Source organism: Pagrus pagrus (genome assembly GCF_965226575.1).
Source record: "Pagrus pagrus genome assembly, chromosome: 17".
Lineage (NCBI taxonomy): Eukaryota > Metazoa > Chordata > Actinopteri > Spariformes > Sparidae > Pagrus > Pagrus pagrus.
The window spans coordinates 158,346-181,914 of record NC_140201.1 but is presented as its reverse complement, the minus strand read 5'-3'; the positions used below and the strand labels follow the sequence as shown (position 1 = coordinate 181,914).

General features: G+C 44.2%; 2 protein-coding genes across 4 annotated transcripts; both read left to right on the top strand.

The window, feature by feature from the left end:
• The first annotated feature begins 1,734 nt into the window (after window positions 1-1,734).
• On the top strand, window positions 1,735-5,792 carry ntaq1 (N-terminal glutamine amidase 1). The gene is made up of 6 exons (XM_084378630.1): window positions 1,735-2,205; window positions 2,667-2,766; window positions 4,789-4,839; window positions 4,918-5,066; window positions 5,187-5,311; window positions 5,402-5,792. The coding sequence occupies exons 1-6, from the start codon at window positions 2,144-2,146 to the stop codon at window positions 5,533-5,535; spliced, it is 621 nt and encodes a 206-aa protein (XP_084234756.1). The 5' UTR covers window positions 1,735-2,143; the 3' UTR covers window positions 5,536-5,792.
• A 7,314-nt stretch (window positions 5,793-13,106) lies between these two features.
• On the top strand, window positions 13,107-23,569 carry lrp12 (low density lipoprotein receptor-related protein 12). 3 transcript variants are annotated; one of them, XM_084380253.1, is made up of 12 exons: window positions 13,107-13,250; window positions 13,881-14,007; window positions 14,543-14,599; window positions 17,618-17,753; window positions 17,862-18,064; window positions 18,248-18,495; window positions 19,137-19,286; window positions 19,372-19,593; window positions 19,707-19,973; window positions 20,389-20,591; window positions 20,681-20,813; window positions 20,972-23,569. In XM_084380253.1, the coding sequence occupies exons 2-12, from the start codon at window positions 13,953-13,955 to the stop codon at window positions 21,911-21,913; spliced, it is 2,616 nt and encodes an 871-aa protein (XP_084236379.1). In that variant the 5' UTR covers window positions 13,107-13,250; window positions 13,881-13,952; the 3' UTR covers window positions 21,914-23,569. The 3 variants fall into 3 exon arrangements, with proteins under 3 accessions (XP_084236379.1, XP_084236378.1, XP_084236377.1); XM_084380252.1 differs by having other exon boundaries at window positions 13,107-13,269; XM_084380251.1 differs by having other exon boundaries at window positions 13,107-13,782.

The window sequence follows — 23,569 nt, the reverse complement described above, 5'->3', positions numbered from 1 at the left end:
TTTAAAAACTTTAAAAATACCTACAAAATCAACAGTACATGCTACAGTTTTGAAACTTTCACCAAACTGTAGCACCAATACTGCTGAAACTTTAGTCCACTTAAACTCATTACAAATTATGAAGTCCATCACTCAGTTTTCAAAACCTGTAAAACTTATAATCTCCTCCCACAATTTTTGCTCAATTGTCACCAAACTTGCTAGAGAGCATCTTCAGACCATCCTCCACAAAACTGGATTTTTGATTTATCAAAAATTAAGCCTACAGTGCATCAAAATGTTTGACTGTAAACAGTACTGTAAACATATACTATCAAATTCTTGCTAAATACATTTTCAATCTTCCTGAAAAAAATTGAGAATATTTTGCAGTCATGGTTGATGGAGTTTGGCAAATATCAGAATTTTATCTCAAAAACTGAATTTTTGAGAACATTTTGAATTCTGCTCTCATGGGAACAACTGGAGTCAATGGAAGAGTGGCATTTTTAAACATCAGATTTTCTCTTATGAAGCAAAACACTTTAAGTTAAAAACAAATCACCAACATTTCCATGCTGTCAAGATGCAATTTATGGATTATCAGATTTTTGTTCAGGTAAAGGAATTTCTGACATTTTGACCATTTTTGAAATCTGCCTTGACAACAGCTGCCCGGACAGTGACTCCCTGAGTCGACCCAGCAAGGATAATGATGATGATGACAGATCCAGATGTCCTCAACATGAAACACAAGACCATTGTCCTGACGGTGGCATCACAGCAAGCCTCTAAATTAAATAAAAACAAATAGCTTGGACTGGACCATGGACGAAAGCTAACCAAATTTTGCACAAAGGTCCAGTCTCATGCCAGATTACCTCAGCTGTAAACCCAAGCCAATAGTCCTGATGGTGGTGCTACAGCCAGCGTCTAAAGTTCAAACCTTTGAAAATTCATAACAAATCAACCATACTTGCTACAGCTTCAGAACTTTCATCAAACTGTAGCCTCAATATTGAAGAAACTTTTGTACATTTAAACCTATTTCCTCTCTGCTCCTTTGAATTATCAAAAATGAGCCTCAAAAACTGAATTTTTCACAGCTTTTTAAATTTTTCTTTCATGGGAACAACTGGAGTCAATGCAATAATGACATAACTAAACATCAGTTATTAACTTATGGAGCAAATCAATCATTTTTAAAATTACCAACATCTCCATGCTGCAATATGTGTATTTTCAGATTTTTGTCTTGATAACTGAATCTTTTACAGTGGTTTCAACAACAGTGACTGGCTTACTCAGTGTGTGAAGCCACTGTAGTGTTGCCACATGCCAATTAGCTCAGAGCGACAGATGACAGTCTTTGCTTCCAGAAGTTGTGGGTTCAAGCCTCAAGTGGTCCAAAATGAACATTGTTGTCAACTGTCTTGTCCTATTCTCCTGTTTGTTGCTCAGAGTTGCCTAAATTTGTGAAGAATAGCCCGGACCGACCCATCGCTGCGCAGCAGCTATAATTAGAAGCTTATTTTTTGTTTGTTTAATAAACGGAATCACTTAATTAGAAATGTTCGTGTTTTACAACATTTCTGTTTGTGAATGAAATGAATCAGATTTATCATCTGTTCCCATGGTAACCCTGTGTTAAATGGTTCAAGCACTATGAACTGTGGGTAATTCTCCGCCAGAGGTCCGTCACGAGCTAAAGCTCTGTGAAGTGCAGGAGTTGGGACTGGGCCTGTCCGGTGTGCCAGGTGTGTGTGTTTGGATACAGACAGGAGCTCGTGCACACACAAGTTGTTTTAAACTCCATTTTGCGTCACGTTTTTCCGCTTTTATTTTGAAGCTTAAAGTCGGGTTTCCGGTGTGGCTGTTTGAGTTCAGCAGCTTCACAGAAGTTCACCCGATTTAATAAAACGTCCCTGTTCACCGGGTTCACGGGCGGAACCAACAGGTCCATGTGTTCACCGGGTTCACGGGCAGAACCAACAGGTCCATGTGTTCACCGCCCCGCGAGCCCAGGTCCGAATCGAACTGCTCATTTGAAAGAGAAAAGAAAAACACATCCGGCTCGTGGAAGCTTTTAATTTGACAGTTCTGAACTCCACTGGATGTGACGTCATATTTTGTTCCGGCGGAGCGTCTGCAGTGTGACACCAACATGAAGAGTGACAACAGAACCACACCGAGCCGCGAGAACTGCGTTTATACCAGCTGTTACTGGTAAATACTGCAGTATTTATACTATAACACTAATGTGTAATACTACAACATGTAAACTGTAACACTACTGCATAATACTACAACATGTACTCTGTAACACTACTGCATAATACTACAACATGTACTCTGTAACACTACTGCGTAATACTACAACATGTACTCTAACACTACTGCATAATACTACAACATGTACTCTGTAACACTACTGCGTAATACTACAACATGTACTCTGTGACACTACTGCATAATTCTACAAAATGTACTCTGTAACACTACTGCGTAATACTACAACATGTACTCTAACACTACTGCATAATACTACAACATGTACTCTGTGACACTACTGCATAATTCTACAAAATGTACTCTGTAACACTACTGCGTAATAGGTTGCTGGTTCTGCAGGGTTCTACTGGTGTCTCACTGGTTGTCTGGCTCTCTTGTCTGTTTTTGTTCTGCAGTGAAGAAAATGTCTGGAAACTGTGTGAGTTTGTGAGAACAGAGAGAACCGCACCGCTGGAGGAACTGTTTGTGGTTTTCATCTCTAATGAGAACAGAATGGTGAGAACAGGAAGCACTGACACGTTCTACAGAGTGTGTGTGACATGTTCTACAAAAGTGTGTGTGACACATTCTACAGTGTGTGTGACACGTTCTACAGAATGTGTGACACGTTCTACAGAATGTGTGTGTGACACGTTCTACAGAATGTGTGACACATTCTACAGTGTGTGTGACACGTTCTACAGAATGTCTGACACGTTCTACATAGTGTGTGAGACGTTCTACAGAATGTGTGACACGTTCTACAGAATGTGTGTGTGACACGTTCTACAGAATGTCTGGCGCATTCTACATAGTGTGTGACATGTTCTACAGAATGTCTGACACGTTCTACATAGTGTGTGAGACTTTCTACAGAATGTCTGACACGTTCTACAGAATGTGTGTGTGACACATTCTACAGAATGTCTAACACGTTCTACAGAATGTCTGACGCATTCTACAGAGTGTGTGTGACACGTTCTACAGAATGTGTGTGTGACACGTTCTACAGAATGTCTGACACGTTCTACATAGTGTGTGAGACTTTCTACAGAATGTCTAACACGTTCTACAGAATGTCTGACACATTCTACAGTGTGTGTGAGACGTTCTACAGAATGTGTGACACGTTCTACAGAATGTGTGTGTGACACGTTCTACAGAATGTCTGGCGCATTCTACATAGTGTGTGACATGTTCTACAGAATGTCTGACACGTTCTACATAGTGTGTGAGACTTTCTACAGAATGTCTGACACGTTCTACAGAATGTGTGTGTGACACGTTCTACAGAATGTCTGACGCATTCTACAGAGTGTGTGTGACACGTTCTACAGAATGTCTAACACGTTCTACAGAATGTCTGACGCATTCTACAGAGTGTGTGAGACGTTCTGCAGAATGTCTGACACGTTCTACAGAATGTGTGTAACACGTTCTACAGCATGTCTGACACGTTCTACAGTGTGTCTGTGACACGTTCTACAGAATGTGTCTGTGACACGTTCTACAGAATGTGTCTGTGACACGTTCTACAGAGTGTGTGAGACTTTCTACAGGATGTCTGACACGTTCTACAGAGTGTGTGAGACTTTCTACAGAATGTCTGACACGTTCTACAGAATGTCTGACACGTTCTACAGAGTGTGTGAGACTTTCTACAGAATGTCTGACACGTTCTACAGAATGTCTGGCGCATTCTACATAGTGTGTGAGACGTTCTACAGAATGTGTGACACGTTCTACAGAATGTGTGTGTGACACGTTCTACAGAATGTCTAACACGTTCTACAGAATGTCTGACGCATTCTACAGAGTGTGTGTGACACGTTCTACAGAATGTCTAACACGTTCTACAGAATGTCTAACACGTTCTACAGAATGTCTGACGCATTCTACAGAGTGTGTGAGACGTTCTGCAGAATGTCTGACACGTTCTACAGAATGTGTGTGACACGTTCTACAGCATGTCTGAGACACGTTCTACAGTGTGTCTGTGACACGTTCTACAGAATGTGTCTGTGACACGTTCTACAGAATGTGTCTGTGACACATTCTACAGAATGTCTGACACGTTCTACAGTGTGTGTGTGACACGTTCTACAGTGTGTGTGAGGCGTTCTACAGAGTGTGTGACACGTTCTACAGAATGTCTGACGCATTCTACAGAGTGTGTGTGAGACGTTCTACAGAATTTGTGTGACACGTTCTACAGAATGTCTGACACGTTCTACAGAATGTGTGTGACGTTCTACAGAATGTCTGACACGTTCTACAGAATGTGTGTGACACGTTCTACAGCATGTCTGACACGTTCTACAGAGTGTGTGTGACACGTTCTACAGAAGGTCTGAGACACATTCTACAGAATGTCTGAGACACGTTCTACAGTGTGTGTGACACGTTCTACAGTGTGTGTGACACGTTCTACAGAGTGTGTGTGACACGTTCTACAGAATGTCTGTGACTCGTTTTTGGCAGGTTCTAAAGAACACGTGTCATGTTCTTTAGCTGAAAGTTCTGTTTGTTTTCCATCAGGTTCCACTGTGGAAGCAGAAGTCTGGACGAGGAGACCAGCCAGTGATCTGGGTCTGTGATGTCACTGCCTGTTTTCTGGTAGGGTGTTGAGGATAGTGATCTCATTGATGATGTCATCATGTGTTTCAGGACTACCACGTGGTGCTGCTGCAGGTCCGTGTTCAGTCGGAGCCTCTGATATACGATCTGGACTCTGAGCTGTCGTTTCCCTGCAGCCTGCAGCTGTACGCAGCCCAGGCCCTCCAGTCAGACCACAACATCAAACCTGCCTACCACAGGTAACACACCTGAACACCACAGGTAACACACACCTGAACATCACAGGTAGCACACCTGAAAACCTGTCCCTGACTGTGTGGAGGAAGTGACATCACAGCAATGTGTGTATGCTCTAACAGGAAGTTGCGTGTGGTCCCTGCTGACAGTTTCCTGTTGAACTTTGGTTCTGATCGGTCTCATATGAAGAACCCTGATGGATCCTGGAGGATGCCCCCCCCACCATACCCCCCGATACACACCGCAGGTCACATGACACCTCCTCTAACATGTCGGCATGTGTGATGATGTCACCATGTGACATCATGATGACATCACTGATGTGTTTCCTCCTCAGAGAGTCAGATGAACCTGGATGACTTCATCAGTATGAACCCTGCTGTGGGCTGGGGGCGTGTCTTCAGTCTGGACCACTTCCTGCAGAGATACATGGGAAACTCTTCGTCATCATCATCATCATCATCATCGTGATCATCATCATCATCGTCATCTTCATCTTCATCATCATCATCAGCAGCAGCAGCAGCAGCAGCAGCAGCATGTCCCCTGCTGACATGTAAACATGTTCACCTGTTTTACTTCCCGTCTTGAGCTGTGGGAGTGAACGTACAGCAGAGTCACCATGGCAACAAGTATGCTCGTTGTCTCAGTGTGATGATGTCACTGGCCTTAGTGTGATGATGTCAGTGTTCAGTCCGACTAAATTAAATTATTTACATTGAATCAAATATCTGTGTGATGATGTCATCTTTATGATGTCACTGTCAGAAATCTGACTGAGACTTTTTATTACAGCTGAGTGTGTGTGTTTGTATGTGTGTGTGTGTGTGTGTGTGTGTGTAAGACATGAAGCTGAAAACGGTTCACATTCAAACATCAGAGTCAGTTTGAGAGATGTGTGGTGGAGCTGCAGGTTGGTGTCAGGGTCCGCCACTGGCTCACCTGCTTCACATTCTCTGACAGCTACAGTCAGTGTGAGTAAATAATGAGTAAAAGTACAAATACCACACAGTGTTTATACTCTGGTACCTGTAACACAGTGTTTATTCTCTGGTACCTGTAACACAGTGTTTATTCTGTGGTACCTGTAACACAGTGTTTATACTCTGGTACCTGTAACACAGTGTTTATTCTCTGGTACCTGTAACACAGTGTTTATTCTGTGGTACCTGTAACACAGTGTTTATACTCTGGTACCTGTAACACAGTGTTTATTCTGTGGTACCTGTAACACAGTGTTTATACTCTGGTACCTGTAACACAGTGTTTATTCTCTGGTACCTGTAACACAGTGTTTATACTCTGGTACCTGTAACACAGTGTTTATACTCTGGTACCTGTAACACAGTGTTTATACTCTGGTACCTGTAACACAGTGTTTATTCTCTGGTACCTGTAACACAGTGTTTATTCTCTGGTACCTGTAGATCTCGCAAAAGCTGTAACACTTTGCTGGTCGCTTGGCCATTTGGGAATCAGCAAAAAGTGAGTCATGGAGGAGGATTTGGAGCATTTCCTGCGGTCAAGAGAGGTCCCAGAAGAGGACATTATGCGTATGCAAAGAGACAAGGTGTGCATAAAATGTATTCAATAAATTGACGTAACAACACAGAGCCTGGGATAGTGACTGCTATAGGGGGAAATGGAGTTAGCATTAATGTTACGCCAGCTGAAACTAATGTCAGCGCTCATGCTTCCCTGCTCTAACGTTAAGTTATGCCAGTCCAACAATCATAACGTTACGTCGTTATGGTTATAGGTGATGGGTGAATTGTACTTTGCTTTATGTCAAGCTATGTGTCTTTTATCTCCATCAAAAGTGGTTACCATGGTAACTTTGGACGCCATGGCAAGAAACTACTGTAGAGGCTAGTTTAATTAAATATCGTTACTTCTATCACGAAACTGTTCTTTTGTGACCAGGCTTACAGATATTCCCTGCCAGTTATTTATCGGTGACTACAAATACTAAAGAGAAAATAATATACATAGTGTGACATGTTTTGTGATACAGGTGGCTTAAAGAGCTTTGATCTTGCTCGTCCACGTGTAACAAGCTTTGCACAAGATAGAATTTAGCGAAGCAACTCTTGCCAGCGATCATACTTAAATGGGAGCAGTGAGCAGAAACCTTAATAACACAATTCGATCTCCATTTGCAGATTACTTTATTAATGACCTAACATTGGCCAGGCTTTAACAAGACCAAAACTGCATCAAAATAACTGCAGGCAATTGGATAAACCAAATGATCACTGACAGAGCACTGTCTTTTGCTGACGTACTAGCATGAACACCTTTCTGCAGCAGAATGAATAAATGTGCTGCCACTTGCAGGGCTGTTCATTTACTATTAAACTGGAAACTGCACCCAATAAATTAAAAAGAAAACAAAACTAGATTTCTGCTAAATAGAAATGCATATGACTTCATGTGAAGTAAGCCAGCTTTCTATCTGGCGTGTCTGTGTACAATCTCTATTACTGTACGAGCAGCTGTGTCCAGGGGCTGGCTACCACTGAAACACGGACATTATTTTGAATGAGGAGGGTCCTGGCTTTGGATCGGTGTGTGTGCATATGTGTGTGTGTATTTATCATTCATGTTCAAAGTAAGCATTAAATGTATTTTTTCTATTTTATGTTTGCAGGTCGACAAGGCAGTGCTATCCATCATGGCTGATGAGCAAATGACCGAGTAGCTGTCCTCTCTTTCTGTCAACAAACAAAGTGCAGCACCGAAATGGAGCAAAGTGCATGTCCAAATGTGTCCAAGATATGTTTCAAGATAAAGAATGATTGGGTTATAGAAACGATGAGAATATGGAAAATAATACGAAGGAAATTAAATATTTCAGGATTTGTAAGCAGAGCAACGAAAATTGCAAAAAACCCAGATTTCATACCATGTACTCTAGACTCAGGATTTGAGAAATGGACAAATGATGGGTTGATATTCATAGCACAAATTTTTAAAGGGCAGATTTTGAAATCATTCGAACAGCTCAAACATGAATTTTATTTACCAAATAAGGACTTTTATAAATATTTACAACTAAGACACTACCTCCAAAAACACAATGATTGGGAAAAACTGTGCCAAGAACCAACTAAAGTTGAGGAATTGTTCATGACATGTTCAGAGGGAGAATCAAAAAGAGGGCTTATTTCGAAATTGTACAAAGCAATACAGGGTGAATCCAGCGTGAATAATATGGATGTGAAAGAGAAGTGGGAATTGGAAGCTAATATAATAATAACGGACGATGACTGGGAGGAAACATTCGAATCTGGACATAAGTTAACCAACAGTCCAACGTGGAAGGAGTTTGATTGGAAGGTGAAGATTTTAACACCCCGTCTATCACTTCTAAATATAGTAACACATCTGATTTATGCTGGAGGAACCGTGGGAAAGTGGGTGATTTTACGCATATATTTTGGGATTGCCCTAAAATTCTAGACTTTTGGAAATCTGTTCAAAGGGGATTTAGTGGAATTTTGGGTATCAACCTACAGCTGGATCCATCCATATATATACTTGGTATAATGCCTGATGATCTGACGGACAGGGAATGCATCTACTTGCTGAGAGTCTTGCTCCTAATAGCAAAGAAGACTATCACAACTTCTTGGTTGAAACCACGACCTCCCAATATAAAACAATGGAGAGACAGAGTAAGAAAGGTGACCATTATGGAAAAAACTACAGCCAGACTACAACTGAAACTAGACACATTTGAGAAAGATGGGAACCAATAATACGAATGATATCAGGAATTTAAGCACCTCTACTAATTTTATTTTCCTTATGTATTTTAATCATTTAGCTCTTTGAGACTATTGATTTTTATTATTAATTTACTTTTATTATTTTTCTTTGCGTATATACGTATTTATTCTCAACAGCGAACGATGTTTCTGAGTTGTAGAGTACACTTATATGTGTTACACAGGAGGAAGTTGGAGTACTGAACAAGTAATGCTTATATGTATGCAAAATGTCAAGACTTGCATATGTGTTATTGTGTGTATGTTATTTTATAAAGGGGCTGTAACTGAGATGAATATGATGATCTTATGTACATCTTCATGTATTTCGAATATGTGGAATAAACATTAAGTTAAAAAAACAAAAAACAAAGTGCAGCACCGATAAAGATACTCTTATACAGAGATTAAGAGATAATGAAATCAAAGACAAAAGGAGCGCTGTGTGGTACATCAGGTGTGTTCCAAAAGAGAGGTGAGGGATGGCAAGACAAAACAATTCTGCAGGAGAAAAGACCTCCAGGAACATTGAAATTGGATGGCTTCATTTTGCCAGTGATGAATACCATCAAGTGAGGACCAGCAATGGCGGAGGAACAAGACATGCAACTGTGGAAAAAACGACAGCTGTTGCTCAGATTTTGGAAATGGGACAGGACCTATTTTTCCCAGATGGACACTCATCAAAAGGGCGAGCTGATGAGTTTACCTTTGACGTCTGTGATTTTAAAAGAAACAAGATTCCCTTTCGATGACACTGTTGGCAGACTGTATGAACAAAGCAAACTGAAGCTGCTTAGATTTTACATTTGCACAAAAGAAGAAGAACCTTCAACAGATCGATCCTCATCTGAAGCGGATGAATGTATTGAAGATTCCTTATCTGAGGATTTATCTGCAGCGTCCCTGAGGGAGCAGATTCACAGTTGACTGAAGATGGATCTCACATCGATGCAGATGATTCGATTACAGATCTGCTGGATCATCCGACAGTGACAAAAGTGAACAGGTTAGTGGCAGTAGGAAATATATTTGTAATAAATAAAGTAATGATAGCGATAGGGACCGACGGAAAGAGAATTTGCTCAAAGATTGCACTTCAGGTAATAACTTCATTCATCCATAAGAGAGAGAGCGGTTCCCCTGAGTGCCGACAGTCACCCAGTGTGTCAGGAACCTTTATCTGCATATACGTGCACCTCGTGGACTTTATTCTTTACATGTGTGGTCAGATACATTTTTTGTTGCAACTTAATACATTTTTTAATTTTTGGATAACTATATTAGTACAAAGCTTACTCGGTTGTATTCATTAATGCATTGGCTGAGTGCATCATACAGACTGAGGGAGATGGAAGAAAATCTAAAAAAAAAGTTGTCCTTTCTTCTTAATAGACTTTAGTGGAGCTTCCCTGAGCCATATGTATTTTTTGCACACCATTTAATATTAAATGTGGAACATGTCTTTCTCCTTGCCATGATTTTAAATGACTGCTGACAACAACATTGAAAACATTTGTCTTATTTGTTGCAGAATCTGCATTTCCAGATGCAACCAAGATCCAAAAAACAAAGAGCAATATCTGAGACGGTGACAGCACAAGGTCCAGGAAAATCACATCCCTCTCATTCAACCCCAACAGACATTAAAAACACTCAATGGCGAGGGGCAGGACACCAACACAAGTGATGGTGATGATGATTTCCAGCCTTCTAATGATTTCCCGGACTCCTGCTTTGAAATCATTGATCTGACCAGTGCAGTTCCTCATGACTTCCCACAAACAGCCTGAGCACATCTGTCATGAGACCTTTGAAGATGGTCCAGAAGTAGACGAGGCAGATACAGTTGAATGGGATCCGGCGGAGCAGACGGTGTCGAGACAGTTGTGATAACATTGAATTACGTCAACAATGAGGATGTCACACAGGTAATGTGATAAGATCAGCAATGTTTTGGGGTTATACTAATACAGGTATTAAAACCAGTAAAACTAGACAAAATACAGAAATGTAGTATTATATTAATAGCAAATTTGATTCTATGAATTCAAAAATTCAATTGTGCATTCATACTGTTCTGTTCCCCCAGCACTACATGGGCACGTGAATGAAATAACCTACACTTACTGTACTTAGTTCACCCCATGTTTATTTAGAGCTTCATTTTGCTGCAGCAATAATTGATTAACATTTAATTGCTTATGCTACTTTAAAACATTTAAATAACAAAAAATCAATTAAGAGCTGATGGAAAACCTGTGAATGCCACTGTATGGGGTAAGTGTAAGATGTTACCCTCTTCAGCAGCCATGTTTGCTTTCACAACTTCAAAATTCTCACATTTTGTATCAAATGTTTTTTTTATGGTGGTATGTCATGCACAACTTGTATTAAAAACAAATACATATATCCTTCAGAGTGCTGAGGTGAATGGAGTACCTATGCAGGATTTACAACTCCCATTGCCTTCAGCCACTGGCCTACACTAGATGTGCAGTCATACACGAGGAGGCAGTGCACACTGCACAGGTAAGCAACCCTGAACACATCCTTTAAACTACTGTATGAGTTTACATAACTGTAAAGATGTGATGAGCTTTTTATATCATGTATATTCTGTCCTGCGAGGCTGTGGACCAGTCTGAAAAAGTAACTGTGATGATGTCATACTGATGTTGTCAGGGTTACCTTGTCATTTTGAATAGAAAGCCTGTGTTATAAACCGGAGGTGTGCAGTTTGTAAGAGATGCTTTTGAGTTGCATTATGGGAAACATAGGATCCAGTATTATTTCGACCATGACACAAACATACTAACAGTTAGGATACTTTGGCCTCTGACCACTCTGTTTTTGTTATGTGTATGTTTTGTTCTTCTAGCAGGACAGTGGACTGAATTTCTTACCACAACATTTGCCTTTAAACTCAAGCAGCCGGCAGCCCAGGAAATCCACAGAGCCCACGACGTGCGTCAATTTGCAGGATAAAGGTTGTTGAAGATCTTCTGGCTGTATTTATGGACAGCAGCACAATGAATTAGATTTTAAACATGGACTTTGTAAATGAAAAAGCTATCGATGATGCTAGAGTATCAAGGGAGGTCTACACTGCATTCTGGGAGCAATTTCTTGAACAGTGTGAAGGAGAAACAGAGCGAGTTCAAGGCTGAGACCAGATTTCTGTTAGGCTGAAAGCATTACTAGACCATGGTGTCATGCCAGTGAGGCTATCGAAGGCTTTCATTTTAGCCTGCGTTCATGGACTTGACTCGGGTGATGCAGACATCCTGATGTCATCGTTTCTCAACTACCTTCCTCCAGTTGAGAGATCCGCTGCTGAGAAGGCTCTCCAAGGCACAATGGAGGAAAGTGATGAAGAGGACTTGCTCGACCTTTTTACAAGGATGGGTTCCCATTTCCTACCTCCACTCATACCTGGAGTCTAGTGCTCATACCTGGAGTCTAGTGCTCATACCTGTGGAGCTACACTTGAGGTGCCGTGTACGTACAGTTCTTGCCCCTCCTGCTGGACAGCACTTTGACAACATCCTGTCCAGCAACCACTTTGAAATGGACATCCTTTGAGCCTGAGAGCAGTCCTGATCAGGCCCAATAGTAACAGGCCTCAATGTGCCACGGCTGATTATATTTTATTTTTTGTTTGTCTGTTTTTGTTGATTGTTTTGTCATTGATGCACTGAACCGTGTGGTGAGCAGTCTGCACTTCTATTTTCTGTTGGTGCAATAGCACACCACCATAGCTTTCACATTGGTTTAATTTTTTAAATTATGCTTTGAAAATGACTGCAGCTTTCATCTCCATCAATTTGAGCCTAACTCAGCTGAAGGCTGAACTTGTTGCTAAAAAGACAGATTATAGAGTTGCTCATCACTGCTAACTGTTAACGACCTGTTGTTAATCAGAGAAGTTACATCACAGGGCTTTGGCTACACAGATTGTTCATGCACATTATTTTCACTGTGGTGAGGGTTATACCATTTATATATATATTAAATATTTTCATATAAATATTCACAAACTCACATTTCTGAACTGTAACATTTTCCATCAACACGATTTTCAAAATAAAATGAGGTATTAACAAAATAAATCAGTTTTATTTATAAATCACTGAACGACTTGAAACAATAAATATTAAACTGTTTCCACGTCATGATTTATTACATCAGAGAATAAAACTGATGGTTCATTACGTCACACAGACACACACGGACGGGAGGAGCTTAGCTACTCATCAACACACACGCGCACACACTCACGCACGGGTCGCAGCTGCCTGCGGACTGTTGTTGTTCAGCTCGACACCGAAGCTAACAGCTAACAGCTAACACAAACTGTGAAGATGTCGCCAGACTGACACGCGGCGCGACGCTCGCGCAGCTAAATTCTCACCGGTGATGTTCGTTAGCTCGGGTTAGCTCAAATTAACCCGGGTTAGCTGTCCCTCTCCGGGCTCTATGTCGTCGTTGTGGGGAACGACGAGCTAGCTAGCCGCCTAGCTCCGTTAGCATGTTCCAGCTAATCGACCAGTGTTATTGATGTTAGCCTCTTCTGCCGGGCTCCGCTGGAGGAGACTGGTTAGCCGTTAGCCTTGGGTTAATTTGTATCTATAGAAATAGAGCTAGCGTATGTTATCCAGTTAGCGTTAGCTAGCTGCTGTTGTAGTTAGCTTAGCTGTACGCTGTGTGTTGTTGTTTTAAAACGTATTCCGGGTTATTCCCGTTATGTGTCGCTGTATTCAGACAGCAGAGGTTTATCATCTGAAATGTCTGTTTAATGCTTCTGTTCTGTCGAGCTAACGCTAGCTGTTAGCCGCAGCTAACAGACTCTGATGTCTTTGTTTCCATCGGGGGACAGTTTACGATGTGAAGCAGGTTAGCTCTGACTGTTAGCTTAGCTTGCAGCCGGTTTACCGAAATATTTAAGGTTAGTGAGTTAAGCAGATGGTAAGCGTACAGCTAATTCAGTAGCACAGAGCTGGGGTCAGATTTCAGTGTTTGATTTGATTTGTCGGTGAAATGCAGCTGTCAGCTCGTCCAGCTGTGTGCTGACCTTCATCATCATCATCATCATCTGCTGGAGACTTGAGGGTTACTATGGCCCTGAGATCAGGCTGCAGGCAGAGTGTCGTCTACCTGCTCATCCTCTCAGGTGAGTTCACCGGCTCAGGCCCAGCTCAAGGTTCTGAACTCATCCAGACTGTCATTTATCATCATCCTGCTCATTAAAGTGTGGAAGTAAAAGATAAAGACATCACTTCCTGTTCTGGAGTTTTGAACATCCGAATGAAAAACATTTTGTGTATTTTAAGATGTTTCCTCCAAACAAAGATGGCGGCCAGACAAGACGTGAACTTAATACTTGTTCTGGTCTCAGTTCTGTTCTGGTCTCAGTTCTGTTTCCATTGTCACTGTTACTTTTTATTATTTGGGATTTTCATACAAAGTGTGTTGAACTTTATCGTGCTGTTAAATGATCCGTCTGATTTAAATAATAAACGTGTAGAACATATTAATCAGAACCTCGGGTCCATGTAACATGTTAGGAGTTAAATCTGCTGTGAGTCATAAAAAATTAAATTTAACGCGAGTTTGGGTTTTTGTGTATTTTCATGTTATGTCATTCTGAGCATTAGCGCAATGCTAACATTAGCTTCTTCTGTTATTTTTCGCTGTGTGTTTCCCAGGATGCATTGCTGCGTCTCAGAGGAGCGACAACGTCTACGTGTCCGGAATATCTAATGGTGAGGTCACAACCACGATGATGTCACAGCAGACAAACACCAGGAAAAGATAAACATCTAAAGTGGGGATGTAATGCTGCATTCCAGTTACATGGAGACCACTCGCCCGAGTTGCTCTTACGCGAGAACGTGACGTCATTTCCTGGCTTGTAGCACTTTCAGCGTTCCCGTTTGTCATCGCTACACGACAAGTCGGAAGAACATGGACGCCATCAGGGCAGTAGCAAGCTAGTCATTGTTTTGTTATTGTTAGCTACATTAGCCTCTTTAGCAAACCAGCATTTCTAGCACAAAATACGATCATTTACTCACCCGGATAACTTTCGTGTCATTTGGCGTCGTTTGGACGAAATTAGATCCAGTGTAGCGCCGATATATCCATACAATGCGAGTGACGGGGCACTGAAGTGCATCCTCTATGAGCATTATCTGCCACGAAACTAGTTCATTTGACCAATATTTTGTTACGATACGCTCGTGCTATTCCCCTCTGAGTCCGGGCTCGTCTGTTGTCAACATCCGGGGTCTGTAGGTTGACCTACTACCTCTGACCTGGAAGATGTCGTCTCTGAGCTGCGCGCGCACCTGCGACAGCCGGCTTGTTTACCTGTAGCTGCTGCTGCTAGTTTGACCCCGGATGTTGATAACAGACGAGCCCGGACTCAGAGGGGAATAGCACGAGCGTATCATGACAAAATATTGGTGAAATGAACTAGTTTCGTGGCAGATAATGCTCATAGAGGCTGGAATGCAGCATGACTTCCTATCTGTCTGTCTGTCTGTCTGTCTGTCTGTCTGACTGACTTTCTGACTGACTGACTGACTGCCTGCCTTCATTTTGTTTTTTTTTGTTTAATTTTGTTGCATTTTGTTTAATTTTGTTGCATTTTGTTGCACCTCGCAGTTCGCCGGTTTCAGTTTCTATGCAAGTTCAATCTATGAAGTTGATTCTGCCGCTGAGCCACAACAATCTGTGTGTAAGTGGAGTGAAAAGCTTTTGGCCAATCAGAGGGCTACATTGAACACCCTCGCCCACCTGCCCCTCCTAGCCAAATGCTTTGCGCCTTCAATTCAATTCAGTGCCTCAAGCGAGCAAGGCTGGCCGGATAACCGATCCCTCTTCGCCCATTAGTGGGGGGCAGGGGTGGTTCCTCATATGGGCAGTATGTGCAGCTGCCCAGGGCGGCATGAGCGCCCGCAAAAAAAAAAAAAAAAAAAATACGGAGCAGACAGTTGCCCACAGTAACTGGCTGTAGCAGCCACCTCTGGGCTTATCTTGGTGGCTCGACCCCGGTGCCGACCTGTACCGGCTGCCTTAAATTTGTTTACATTCATTTCCTCCGGTTTTTTGTATTGCTCATTTACACGCCAAGTCAGTGATGTCATGTTGTCGTGTGGAGAGCGGGCGGCTGGGCGCCCTGTGTTGTAAAGGTGCGTCTGCTGCTGCTGAGAGTCTCACACATACAGAGGCTGTGGAAGAAGAGGAGGGGGAGGGGTGGACCTCAGCTCTCCCCACTGATGGGGGGGCAGGTTTTAGACAGGCTAGGTGCTGAATAACGTAAGATAAATAAATAGAATAATTACAGAACAGGATTTAGGTTATAGTTAGGCTATTTTTTATTTTTTTTGCCTAAATGAATTTACGAACGTTAAAAATGACCACGACATCATAACAGGAGTCCAGCTGTGACAAGCTACTGTAGCTCAAGTTAATGATGCATAGCATCTAGGCCAGTGTGATGGCAACTGACACAATAGGCATTTAATGCAATGTCACCCTTTTAAAAGCCTATCTGAAATGATCTGAGGCATGTTATTTATTAGCCTATAATCGTGTCTGGCAGGCTTAAATCTTGTGCTTTTGTAGTAGTTGCTTAAGGCCTATATGAAGTTGGTGCTTTAAGAGTAAATCATAACTTAGACTACTTCGTTTCCCTTCAGTGATCAGAAGAAGGCTATGTGTTAACTTGGTCTGACTCACATCTTTAACACAGAAGTACTTAGGCCTATTTATTAGCTCACTCCGCGTCTTATTAGGGTTGTTCGGTATACCGGTACTAATTTGGTACCGGGGTACTGAGGCATTTAAAACGGTACTATATTGCATTTGGATGGGACCGGTACTTGCAGCGCCGCCGGCAGCGCCCGCAACAGCGCAGCGACCTCGCCACGTGACGTCACCGTGTTGTAACTACAGCTGAGAGGACGAGGAGCAAGCCTGAGCTTGGGGAGAAAAAAAGCCACCCCCTTCACTCTTAACAAAAGTAGAGCTGGTTTATTTATATTATATTATTATATTTATATTTTCACAGTGATTTTTAAACTTTTTGCCATGTAGACATGCTGATTTACAATAAATCTGAAGTGGTCCCTTAATTTTTTTCCAGAGCTGTAAAATGCATACATGCATGATCTTTATAAAGTAACAAACTTTGACTTACACATTTAGCCATTTAATAGTTATAAAGACTAGTAACGTACCATTTAAAGACATTGGTCCTACTAAAGACAGGCTATATCTAATGAAAATATTTTTTAGGTTATGTATCTCAATGTAATTAAGGCCTCAGCTTGTATGATAAATGTATCACCTTAATTTTATTTTTCACTGCAGAAGTCTGGTTTATTTATTTTAAAATTGTGTGCATTAGAAAAGCTTGTCTTTGTGGTATTTTATTTTACTTACTAAGATTTTCTATTAACATAAAATCAGTAATGACATTTTTTGCGTTCTCTTTTTATTTGAAAAAGTATCGAAATACATGTTGGTACAGATACCAAAATGTTGGTATCGTGACAACACTACGTCCTATTAGTTAGACTAATGAATATGGGCACAAAATATTGGACAGGATATAAAATAACACTTGTGTAGTTTCACTACATATACAGCCATTCATCCACCCCCTTCCTCGGCAGGGGGGAGGGGGGGGGGTCTGTCTCTGCCTGACTGACTTTCTGTCTGACTGTCTGCCTGTTTCTTTATCTGTCTGACTCTCTGCCTGTCTGTCTGTCCAGCCTGTGGTGAGGTGGCGGAGCTCCTCCGGGCCTCCAGCGGTGTCATCACCAGCCCCGGTTGGCCCTTTCAGTATCCGGCCAGACTGAACTGCAGCTGGAACATCAGAGCCCGACCTGGTGACACCATCACCATCAGGTGACAGACGGCCTGTTTCCGTGGTTTACGGAACCAGAACCACGCTAGTCTTCTATTTACATATGCAGTATAAAACCTTTAACAATTTGTTCTTCTCTCCTGTCGTAGTTTCCAGGACTTTGACCTTCAGGGGTCCCACCGCTGCTCCTCAGACTGGATGTCAATCAGCAGCTACAGGAGCCTTGATGGGCTGCGGGTCTGCGGGTCGTCCCTGCCGCCCCCCTACATCTCGTCCCAGGACCACGTGTGGATCCACTTCCACTCTGATGACAGTCTGACGGGGAAAGGCTTCAGACTGTCCTACATCACTGGTGAGGACGCAGGACAGCTGGCAGCTCATCCTCTACTGTCATGTAGCCGTTGTTTACAGAGTGGCAGGATGACATCACTCAGGATGAGTGTCAGCTGATCCATGAACCCTGAAGGGACTGAGGTGAAAATGTGAGAGACATTCCATCAGACAGTTAGTGATCAATAATCCTGTGCCGTTGCAGGTAAGCCAGAGGCATCCAGCTGCGACGTGGACCAGTTCCACTGCTCTAATGGGAAGTGCGTCCCGGACTGGTGGCGCTGTAACTCCATGGACGAGTGTGGAGACAACTCGGACGAGGAGCTGTGTGTGGACTCGCCCTTCTCCTTCCAGCCCTGCAGCCTGAACCAGTTCCCCTGCCTGTCCCGCTACACCCGCATCTACACCTGTCTGCCCCATAGCCTGCGCTGCGATGGCAGCATCGACTGTCAGGTAACAAACCAGTTCACCCAGTTACAGACCTGCGGGCCGCCCCTCAGCTCAGACCAGCTGAGAGTCCGTTATAATATCAGCTGCTCAGCTGCTAACGTTTCACACACGGCCGACTAACTGATGGTGTCTGGACTCAGCTGCTCCTCCACGTCTGAACGAAGCATCAGAACAAGATCCATCCTGGGCCGAGAACCGGGGCAGACCCAGAACTCACTGGAGGGATTATATATCTCATCTGGCCTGGGAACGCCTCAGGATCCCCTCCAGTGGGTCCTGGTCTGCACCGGGTCTCCTCCTCCACAGGGAGTCCAGGAGGATTCAGGAGCAGTGGTTTTCCTCTGAGTCCAGATGCCACCAGAGACCAGGACCACAGCTGAGGACTGGAACAGACCAGGACCAGGAACAGAGCTGAGGACTGGAAGAGAGAACCCTAACCCTGAGCTAATCCCTCTGAACCAGGACAGTCCGGTACAGCACTTGGATATGTAATCCGCCTGCTGATCTCAGAGACAAATGTCCTCCGGTTCTGCCTTTTACGTTCAGGACCACAGTGGTTCTCCTCCCTGCTGAGATGGTCCTGGACTGGACCCTGCAGGAACAGTTTCAATACGTCTCATTTATTTGTATCTTGTTTTCTTCAGGACCTCGGCGATGAGATCGACTGTGACGTTCCCACGTGTGGAGAATGGTTGAGGAACTTCTATGGTTCCTTCAGTTCTCCAAACTACCCAGACTTTTACCCTCCAGGAAGTAACTGCACCTGGCTGATCGACACCGGAGACCACAGGAAGGTACCTGACCTCCGTCTAACACCACACCTGGTGGAGAATTCCCATGAGCTCCTCCCTGAAAGCTGCCGTCTTCTTCCTCCTGCAGGTCGTCCTCCGGTTCACAGACTTCAAACTGGATGGGACCGGTTACGGTGACTACGTGAAGGTCTACGACGGTCTGGAGGAGAACCCTCGCCGTCTCCTCAGGGTTCTGACCGCCTTCGATTCCAGAGCGCCAGTCGCCGTGGTGTCATCGTCTGGCCAGCTCCGAGTTCACTTCTATGCCGATAAGATCAATGCGGCCAGAGGGTTCAATGTCACCTACCAGGTGTGTTCTTAAGGTGGACTGGTTCTGTTTAACTTGGTTCTACTCTCCCTCCATGTTATTAAGGTGGACTGGTTCTATTTAACTTGGTTCTACTCTCCTTCCATGTTCTTAAGGTGGACGGGTTCTGCCTGCCGTGGGAGGTTCCCTGTGGGGGGAACTGGGGCTGTTACACCGAGCAGCAGCGCTGTGACGGGTACTGGCACTGTCCGAACGGTCGTGATGAGCTGAACTGTTCTTCGTGTCAGGAGGACGAGTTCCCCTGTTCCAGAAACGGAGCATGTTACCCTCGATCCGACCGCTGTAACTACCAGAACCGCTGTCCCAACGGTTCTGATGAGAAGAACTGCTTCTTCTGCCAGCCAGGGAACTTCCACTGCAAGGTACCAAATGTCTGCTGGATGAAGAACCTCACAAATGTTCAGTCAACTGACTGTATGGTCTGCTTCAGGTCCATTTACTACAGGTTCTGTAGTTCTGTTTGTTTTTTGAAGGACCAGAGCACAGCGTTAATCTACGGCACTCAACAAGTATGATGTCATCCAGAAGTGATTATTGATTATGGAACATGAAGCTGAAGCACAGAAAGATGTTTGATAAATAACCCAAGAACAAATGAACACGTTCTCCACGTTGTCCATGTTCTCCATGTTCTCCATGTTCTCCACGTTGTCCATGTTCTCCACGTTCTCCATGTTCTCCACGTTCTCCACGTTGTCCATGTTCTCCATGTTCTCCACGTCCTCCACATTCTCCGTGTTCTGAATGTTTGTGTGTTTGACCTTTGACCTCTTGCAGAATAACCGCTGTGTGTTTGAGTCGTGGGTGTGCGACGCTCAGGACGACTGCGGCGACGGCAGCGACGAGGAGAGTTGTCCCGTCATCGTCCCGACCAGAGTCATCACCGCCGCCGTCATCGGCAGCCTCATCTGTGGCCTCCTATTGGTCATCGCCCTTGGCTGCACCTGCAAACTCTACTCACTGCGCATGTTTGAACGCCGGTGAGGACGGACGCCTCTGATTGGTCATCGTTCTCACTATTGTTGTTCAGCTGTAATTGGTCCTGATGAGCTGTGATTGGTCGTTACAGGTCGTTTGAAACACAGCTGTCCAGAGTGGAGGCGGAGCTACTGAGGAGGGAAGCCCCGCCCTCATATGGTCAGCTGATCGCCCAGGGACTGATCCCACCTGTGGAGGACTTCCCAGTGTGCTCTGGGAGCCAGGTACACACCTGTCTGTCCACCACCCATCTGTCTGTCCACCACCCACCTGTCTGTTTGTCTGTCTGTGTTCTGTATATAAATGTTTTTCAACAGAAAACTTTATTTAAAATTTGTATATTCTAATAATATATAATATGTTTGTCTCTGTGCGTCCTCAGGCGTCCGTCCTGGAGAACCTCCGTCTGGCTGTCCGCTCTCAGCTCGGCTTCACCTCCCTCAGACTCCCCTCCTCCAGCCGTCATAGCAACCTGTGGCGCCGTCTTTTCACCTTCTCGCGGTCCCGGCGGTCCGGATCTTTGGCTCTGGTCTCCGCTGACCTGGAGGACAGTGCTGGTACTGGGAGCACTGGGAGTTCTGGTTCAGACCTGCTGTCTCCAGACTCAGATGACACGGACACGGAGGGCGAGCGGGGGAGAGAGCGCGGCGTGGGCGCAGTGGGTGGGTCTGTTGCCTCGCTGCCTCAGAAAACCCCGCCCTCTACCGCTGTGGAGGCTGTGGTATCCATGACAACGTCAGCGACCTCCTTGACCTCAACGCCCGGCCGCAACAGAGGCTGTGACGGGCCCAGAGAGACACCGGCCCCCTCCAGCCCTGTTGCCGTAGTAACCTCCAGTCCAGATCCAGAGTGTCATAGTGATGCCACAGAGCTCCAGGCTCCGCCCACATCCGCCCTGCAGCGACTGGCCCAGAACCTGCACCGCCTGGCCAGGAACCTGACCAGAACCAGCCATAACCACCAAAACCAGACCTGGACCAATCACAGCCCACTTCGCCAGCTGGAAACGGGAAGAGGCGGGGCCGAGGCTGCCGAGCGACGAGGAAGCGGAGAAGAAGAAGAAGACGTGGAGCTCCTGATCCCCGTCTCCGACTCGGATTCCTCGCCCTCGATCAGCGACGTCCGACAGCCGCTGCTGGAGCCACACCCCTCCTCCACCACAGGCCACGCCTCCCGCCATCACCATGGGAAAAGCTGTCGAGGAGGGCGGGACGGCCCCTGCGAACACTGCGGGATTGTCCACACGGCTCAGATCCCTGACGCCTGTCTGGAGGCCACGGGCAAGACGGAGAGCAGCGACGACGAGCTCCTGCTGCTCTGCTAATGAGCTAACATGCTAACTGACGAGCTAACACTAATACCACAATGATCCAACACTTACAGCTAGCTAACATGCTAACTGAAAGGTTATTACTAAGGTTATTACTGCCCTGACCCAACACCTACAGCTAGCTAACATGCTAACTGACAGGTTATTACTGCCCTGACCCAACACCTACAGCTGGCTAACATGCTAACTGACATGGTCTGGTAATCCTGCTAATACTACACTTCTCTACTCCTAACAGTTAGCTAATGAGCCAGCTGATTGGCTTACACCTCCAATATTACCCTGACTCAACACCTCAGACTTCAAACAGCTAGCCAACATGCTAACATCTCATACTAACTATAATCAGCAGACAGGCTAACAGATTAGCCTGGGTAACAACCAGCCTTATGTTAGCATGTTAGCTGGATTAATGGTTAGCTCTCAGTAATGTCAGAGATGAACAGACCAATCAGAGACTGAGGGAAGTGATGTCACTGATTGAATTCTGATGCTGGTACGACTATGAAAACTCTCGCGTTGTTTCTCTGGTCCGTCCGTTAAAGCGTTCCCCTCCTCCCTGCAGGCAGACGGTACTACTTCATGAACGCTGACTTCCTGCTTGTTGTACTGTAAAATGTGTCCTGACAGAACAAACTGATGGTTCCTTACTGAGAACATTAAACTCTGAACCAGGAACACGTTGCACTCCTGATCAAATGCAACAGTTTCATTTGTCCCCCTGTTGTGCTGGTTGTTGAGTCCCTTAAAGAATGACGAGGGTCATGTGACCAATGGAGGTAGCTAAAGGTACTGACCTGTGTGTGTGTGTGTGTGTGTGTGTGTGTGTGATGTGACGATCACCTCATCAAACATCCTCACACGTTTTAATTGATGAACTTCTGTATCAATACGTGTTGAAACTGAAGCACAAGGACACAAACTCCCACTTCAGCCATCCTTTATAAAACCATCCTCACAGCTGTTTGCTAACGACTTATGCTCATGCTGTTTGCTAACGACTTATGCTCATGCTGTTTGCTAAGGACTGATGCTAATGCTGTTTGTTAACGACTGATGCTAATGCAGTTTGCTAAAGTCTGATGCTAATGCTAGGTGTGCTACCTCAACAGATCATGTGACCCTCCTCACAGGACATGGTTCTGGTTCCCACCTGGTGTTTAATGTTGGACTTGTTTGGTTCTCTGCCTGGTTCTAAAGGGAAGACTAGGTTCTAGACTGTTACAGAAAAAGTTCTGACTATTCTGTCTAAGAAGAGAGAATATAAGAGCAGCTTAAAGAACTTTACATGTGTGTGAAAGGTCAAAGGTCACGAGTCGTCTTTACACGACACACCCTGTGACATCATTTCCTGAACAGAACTGTCCACTTCCTGTTTCTGTCCTCAAACTGAAGCCATTGAACCGGACCGTCTGTATTTATGATGTTTGTTTTTGGTACTCCGCTGACCTGGTGTGACTCTGTGTATTTATTATTATTATTATTGTTATTAATATGACTGTGCTTATCATTATTATTATTCTGTTAATTTGTTGTGTTGTTTTTCTGACCTGCATGATTCAAATTGTTTGGTGTTTAGTTTTTCTTTGAGTCTGTAAAGTAAAAAAAAACTGTTTAGCTGCACTAAAGATTAAAGTTCCTGTTTCAGTC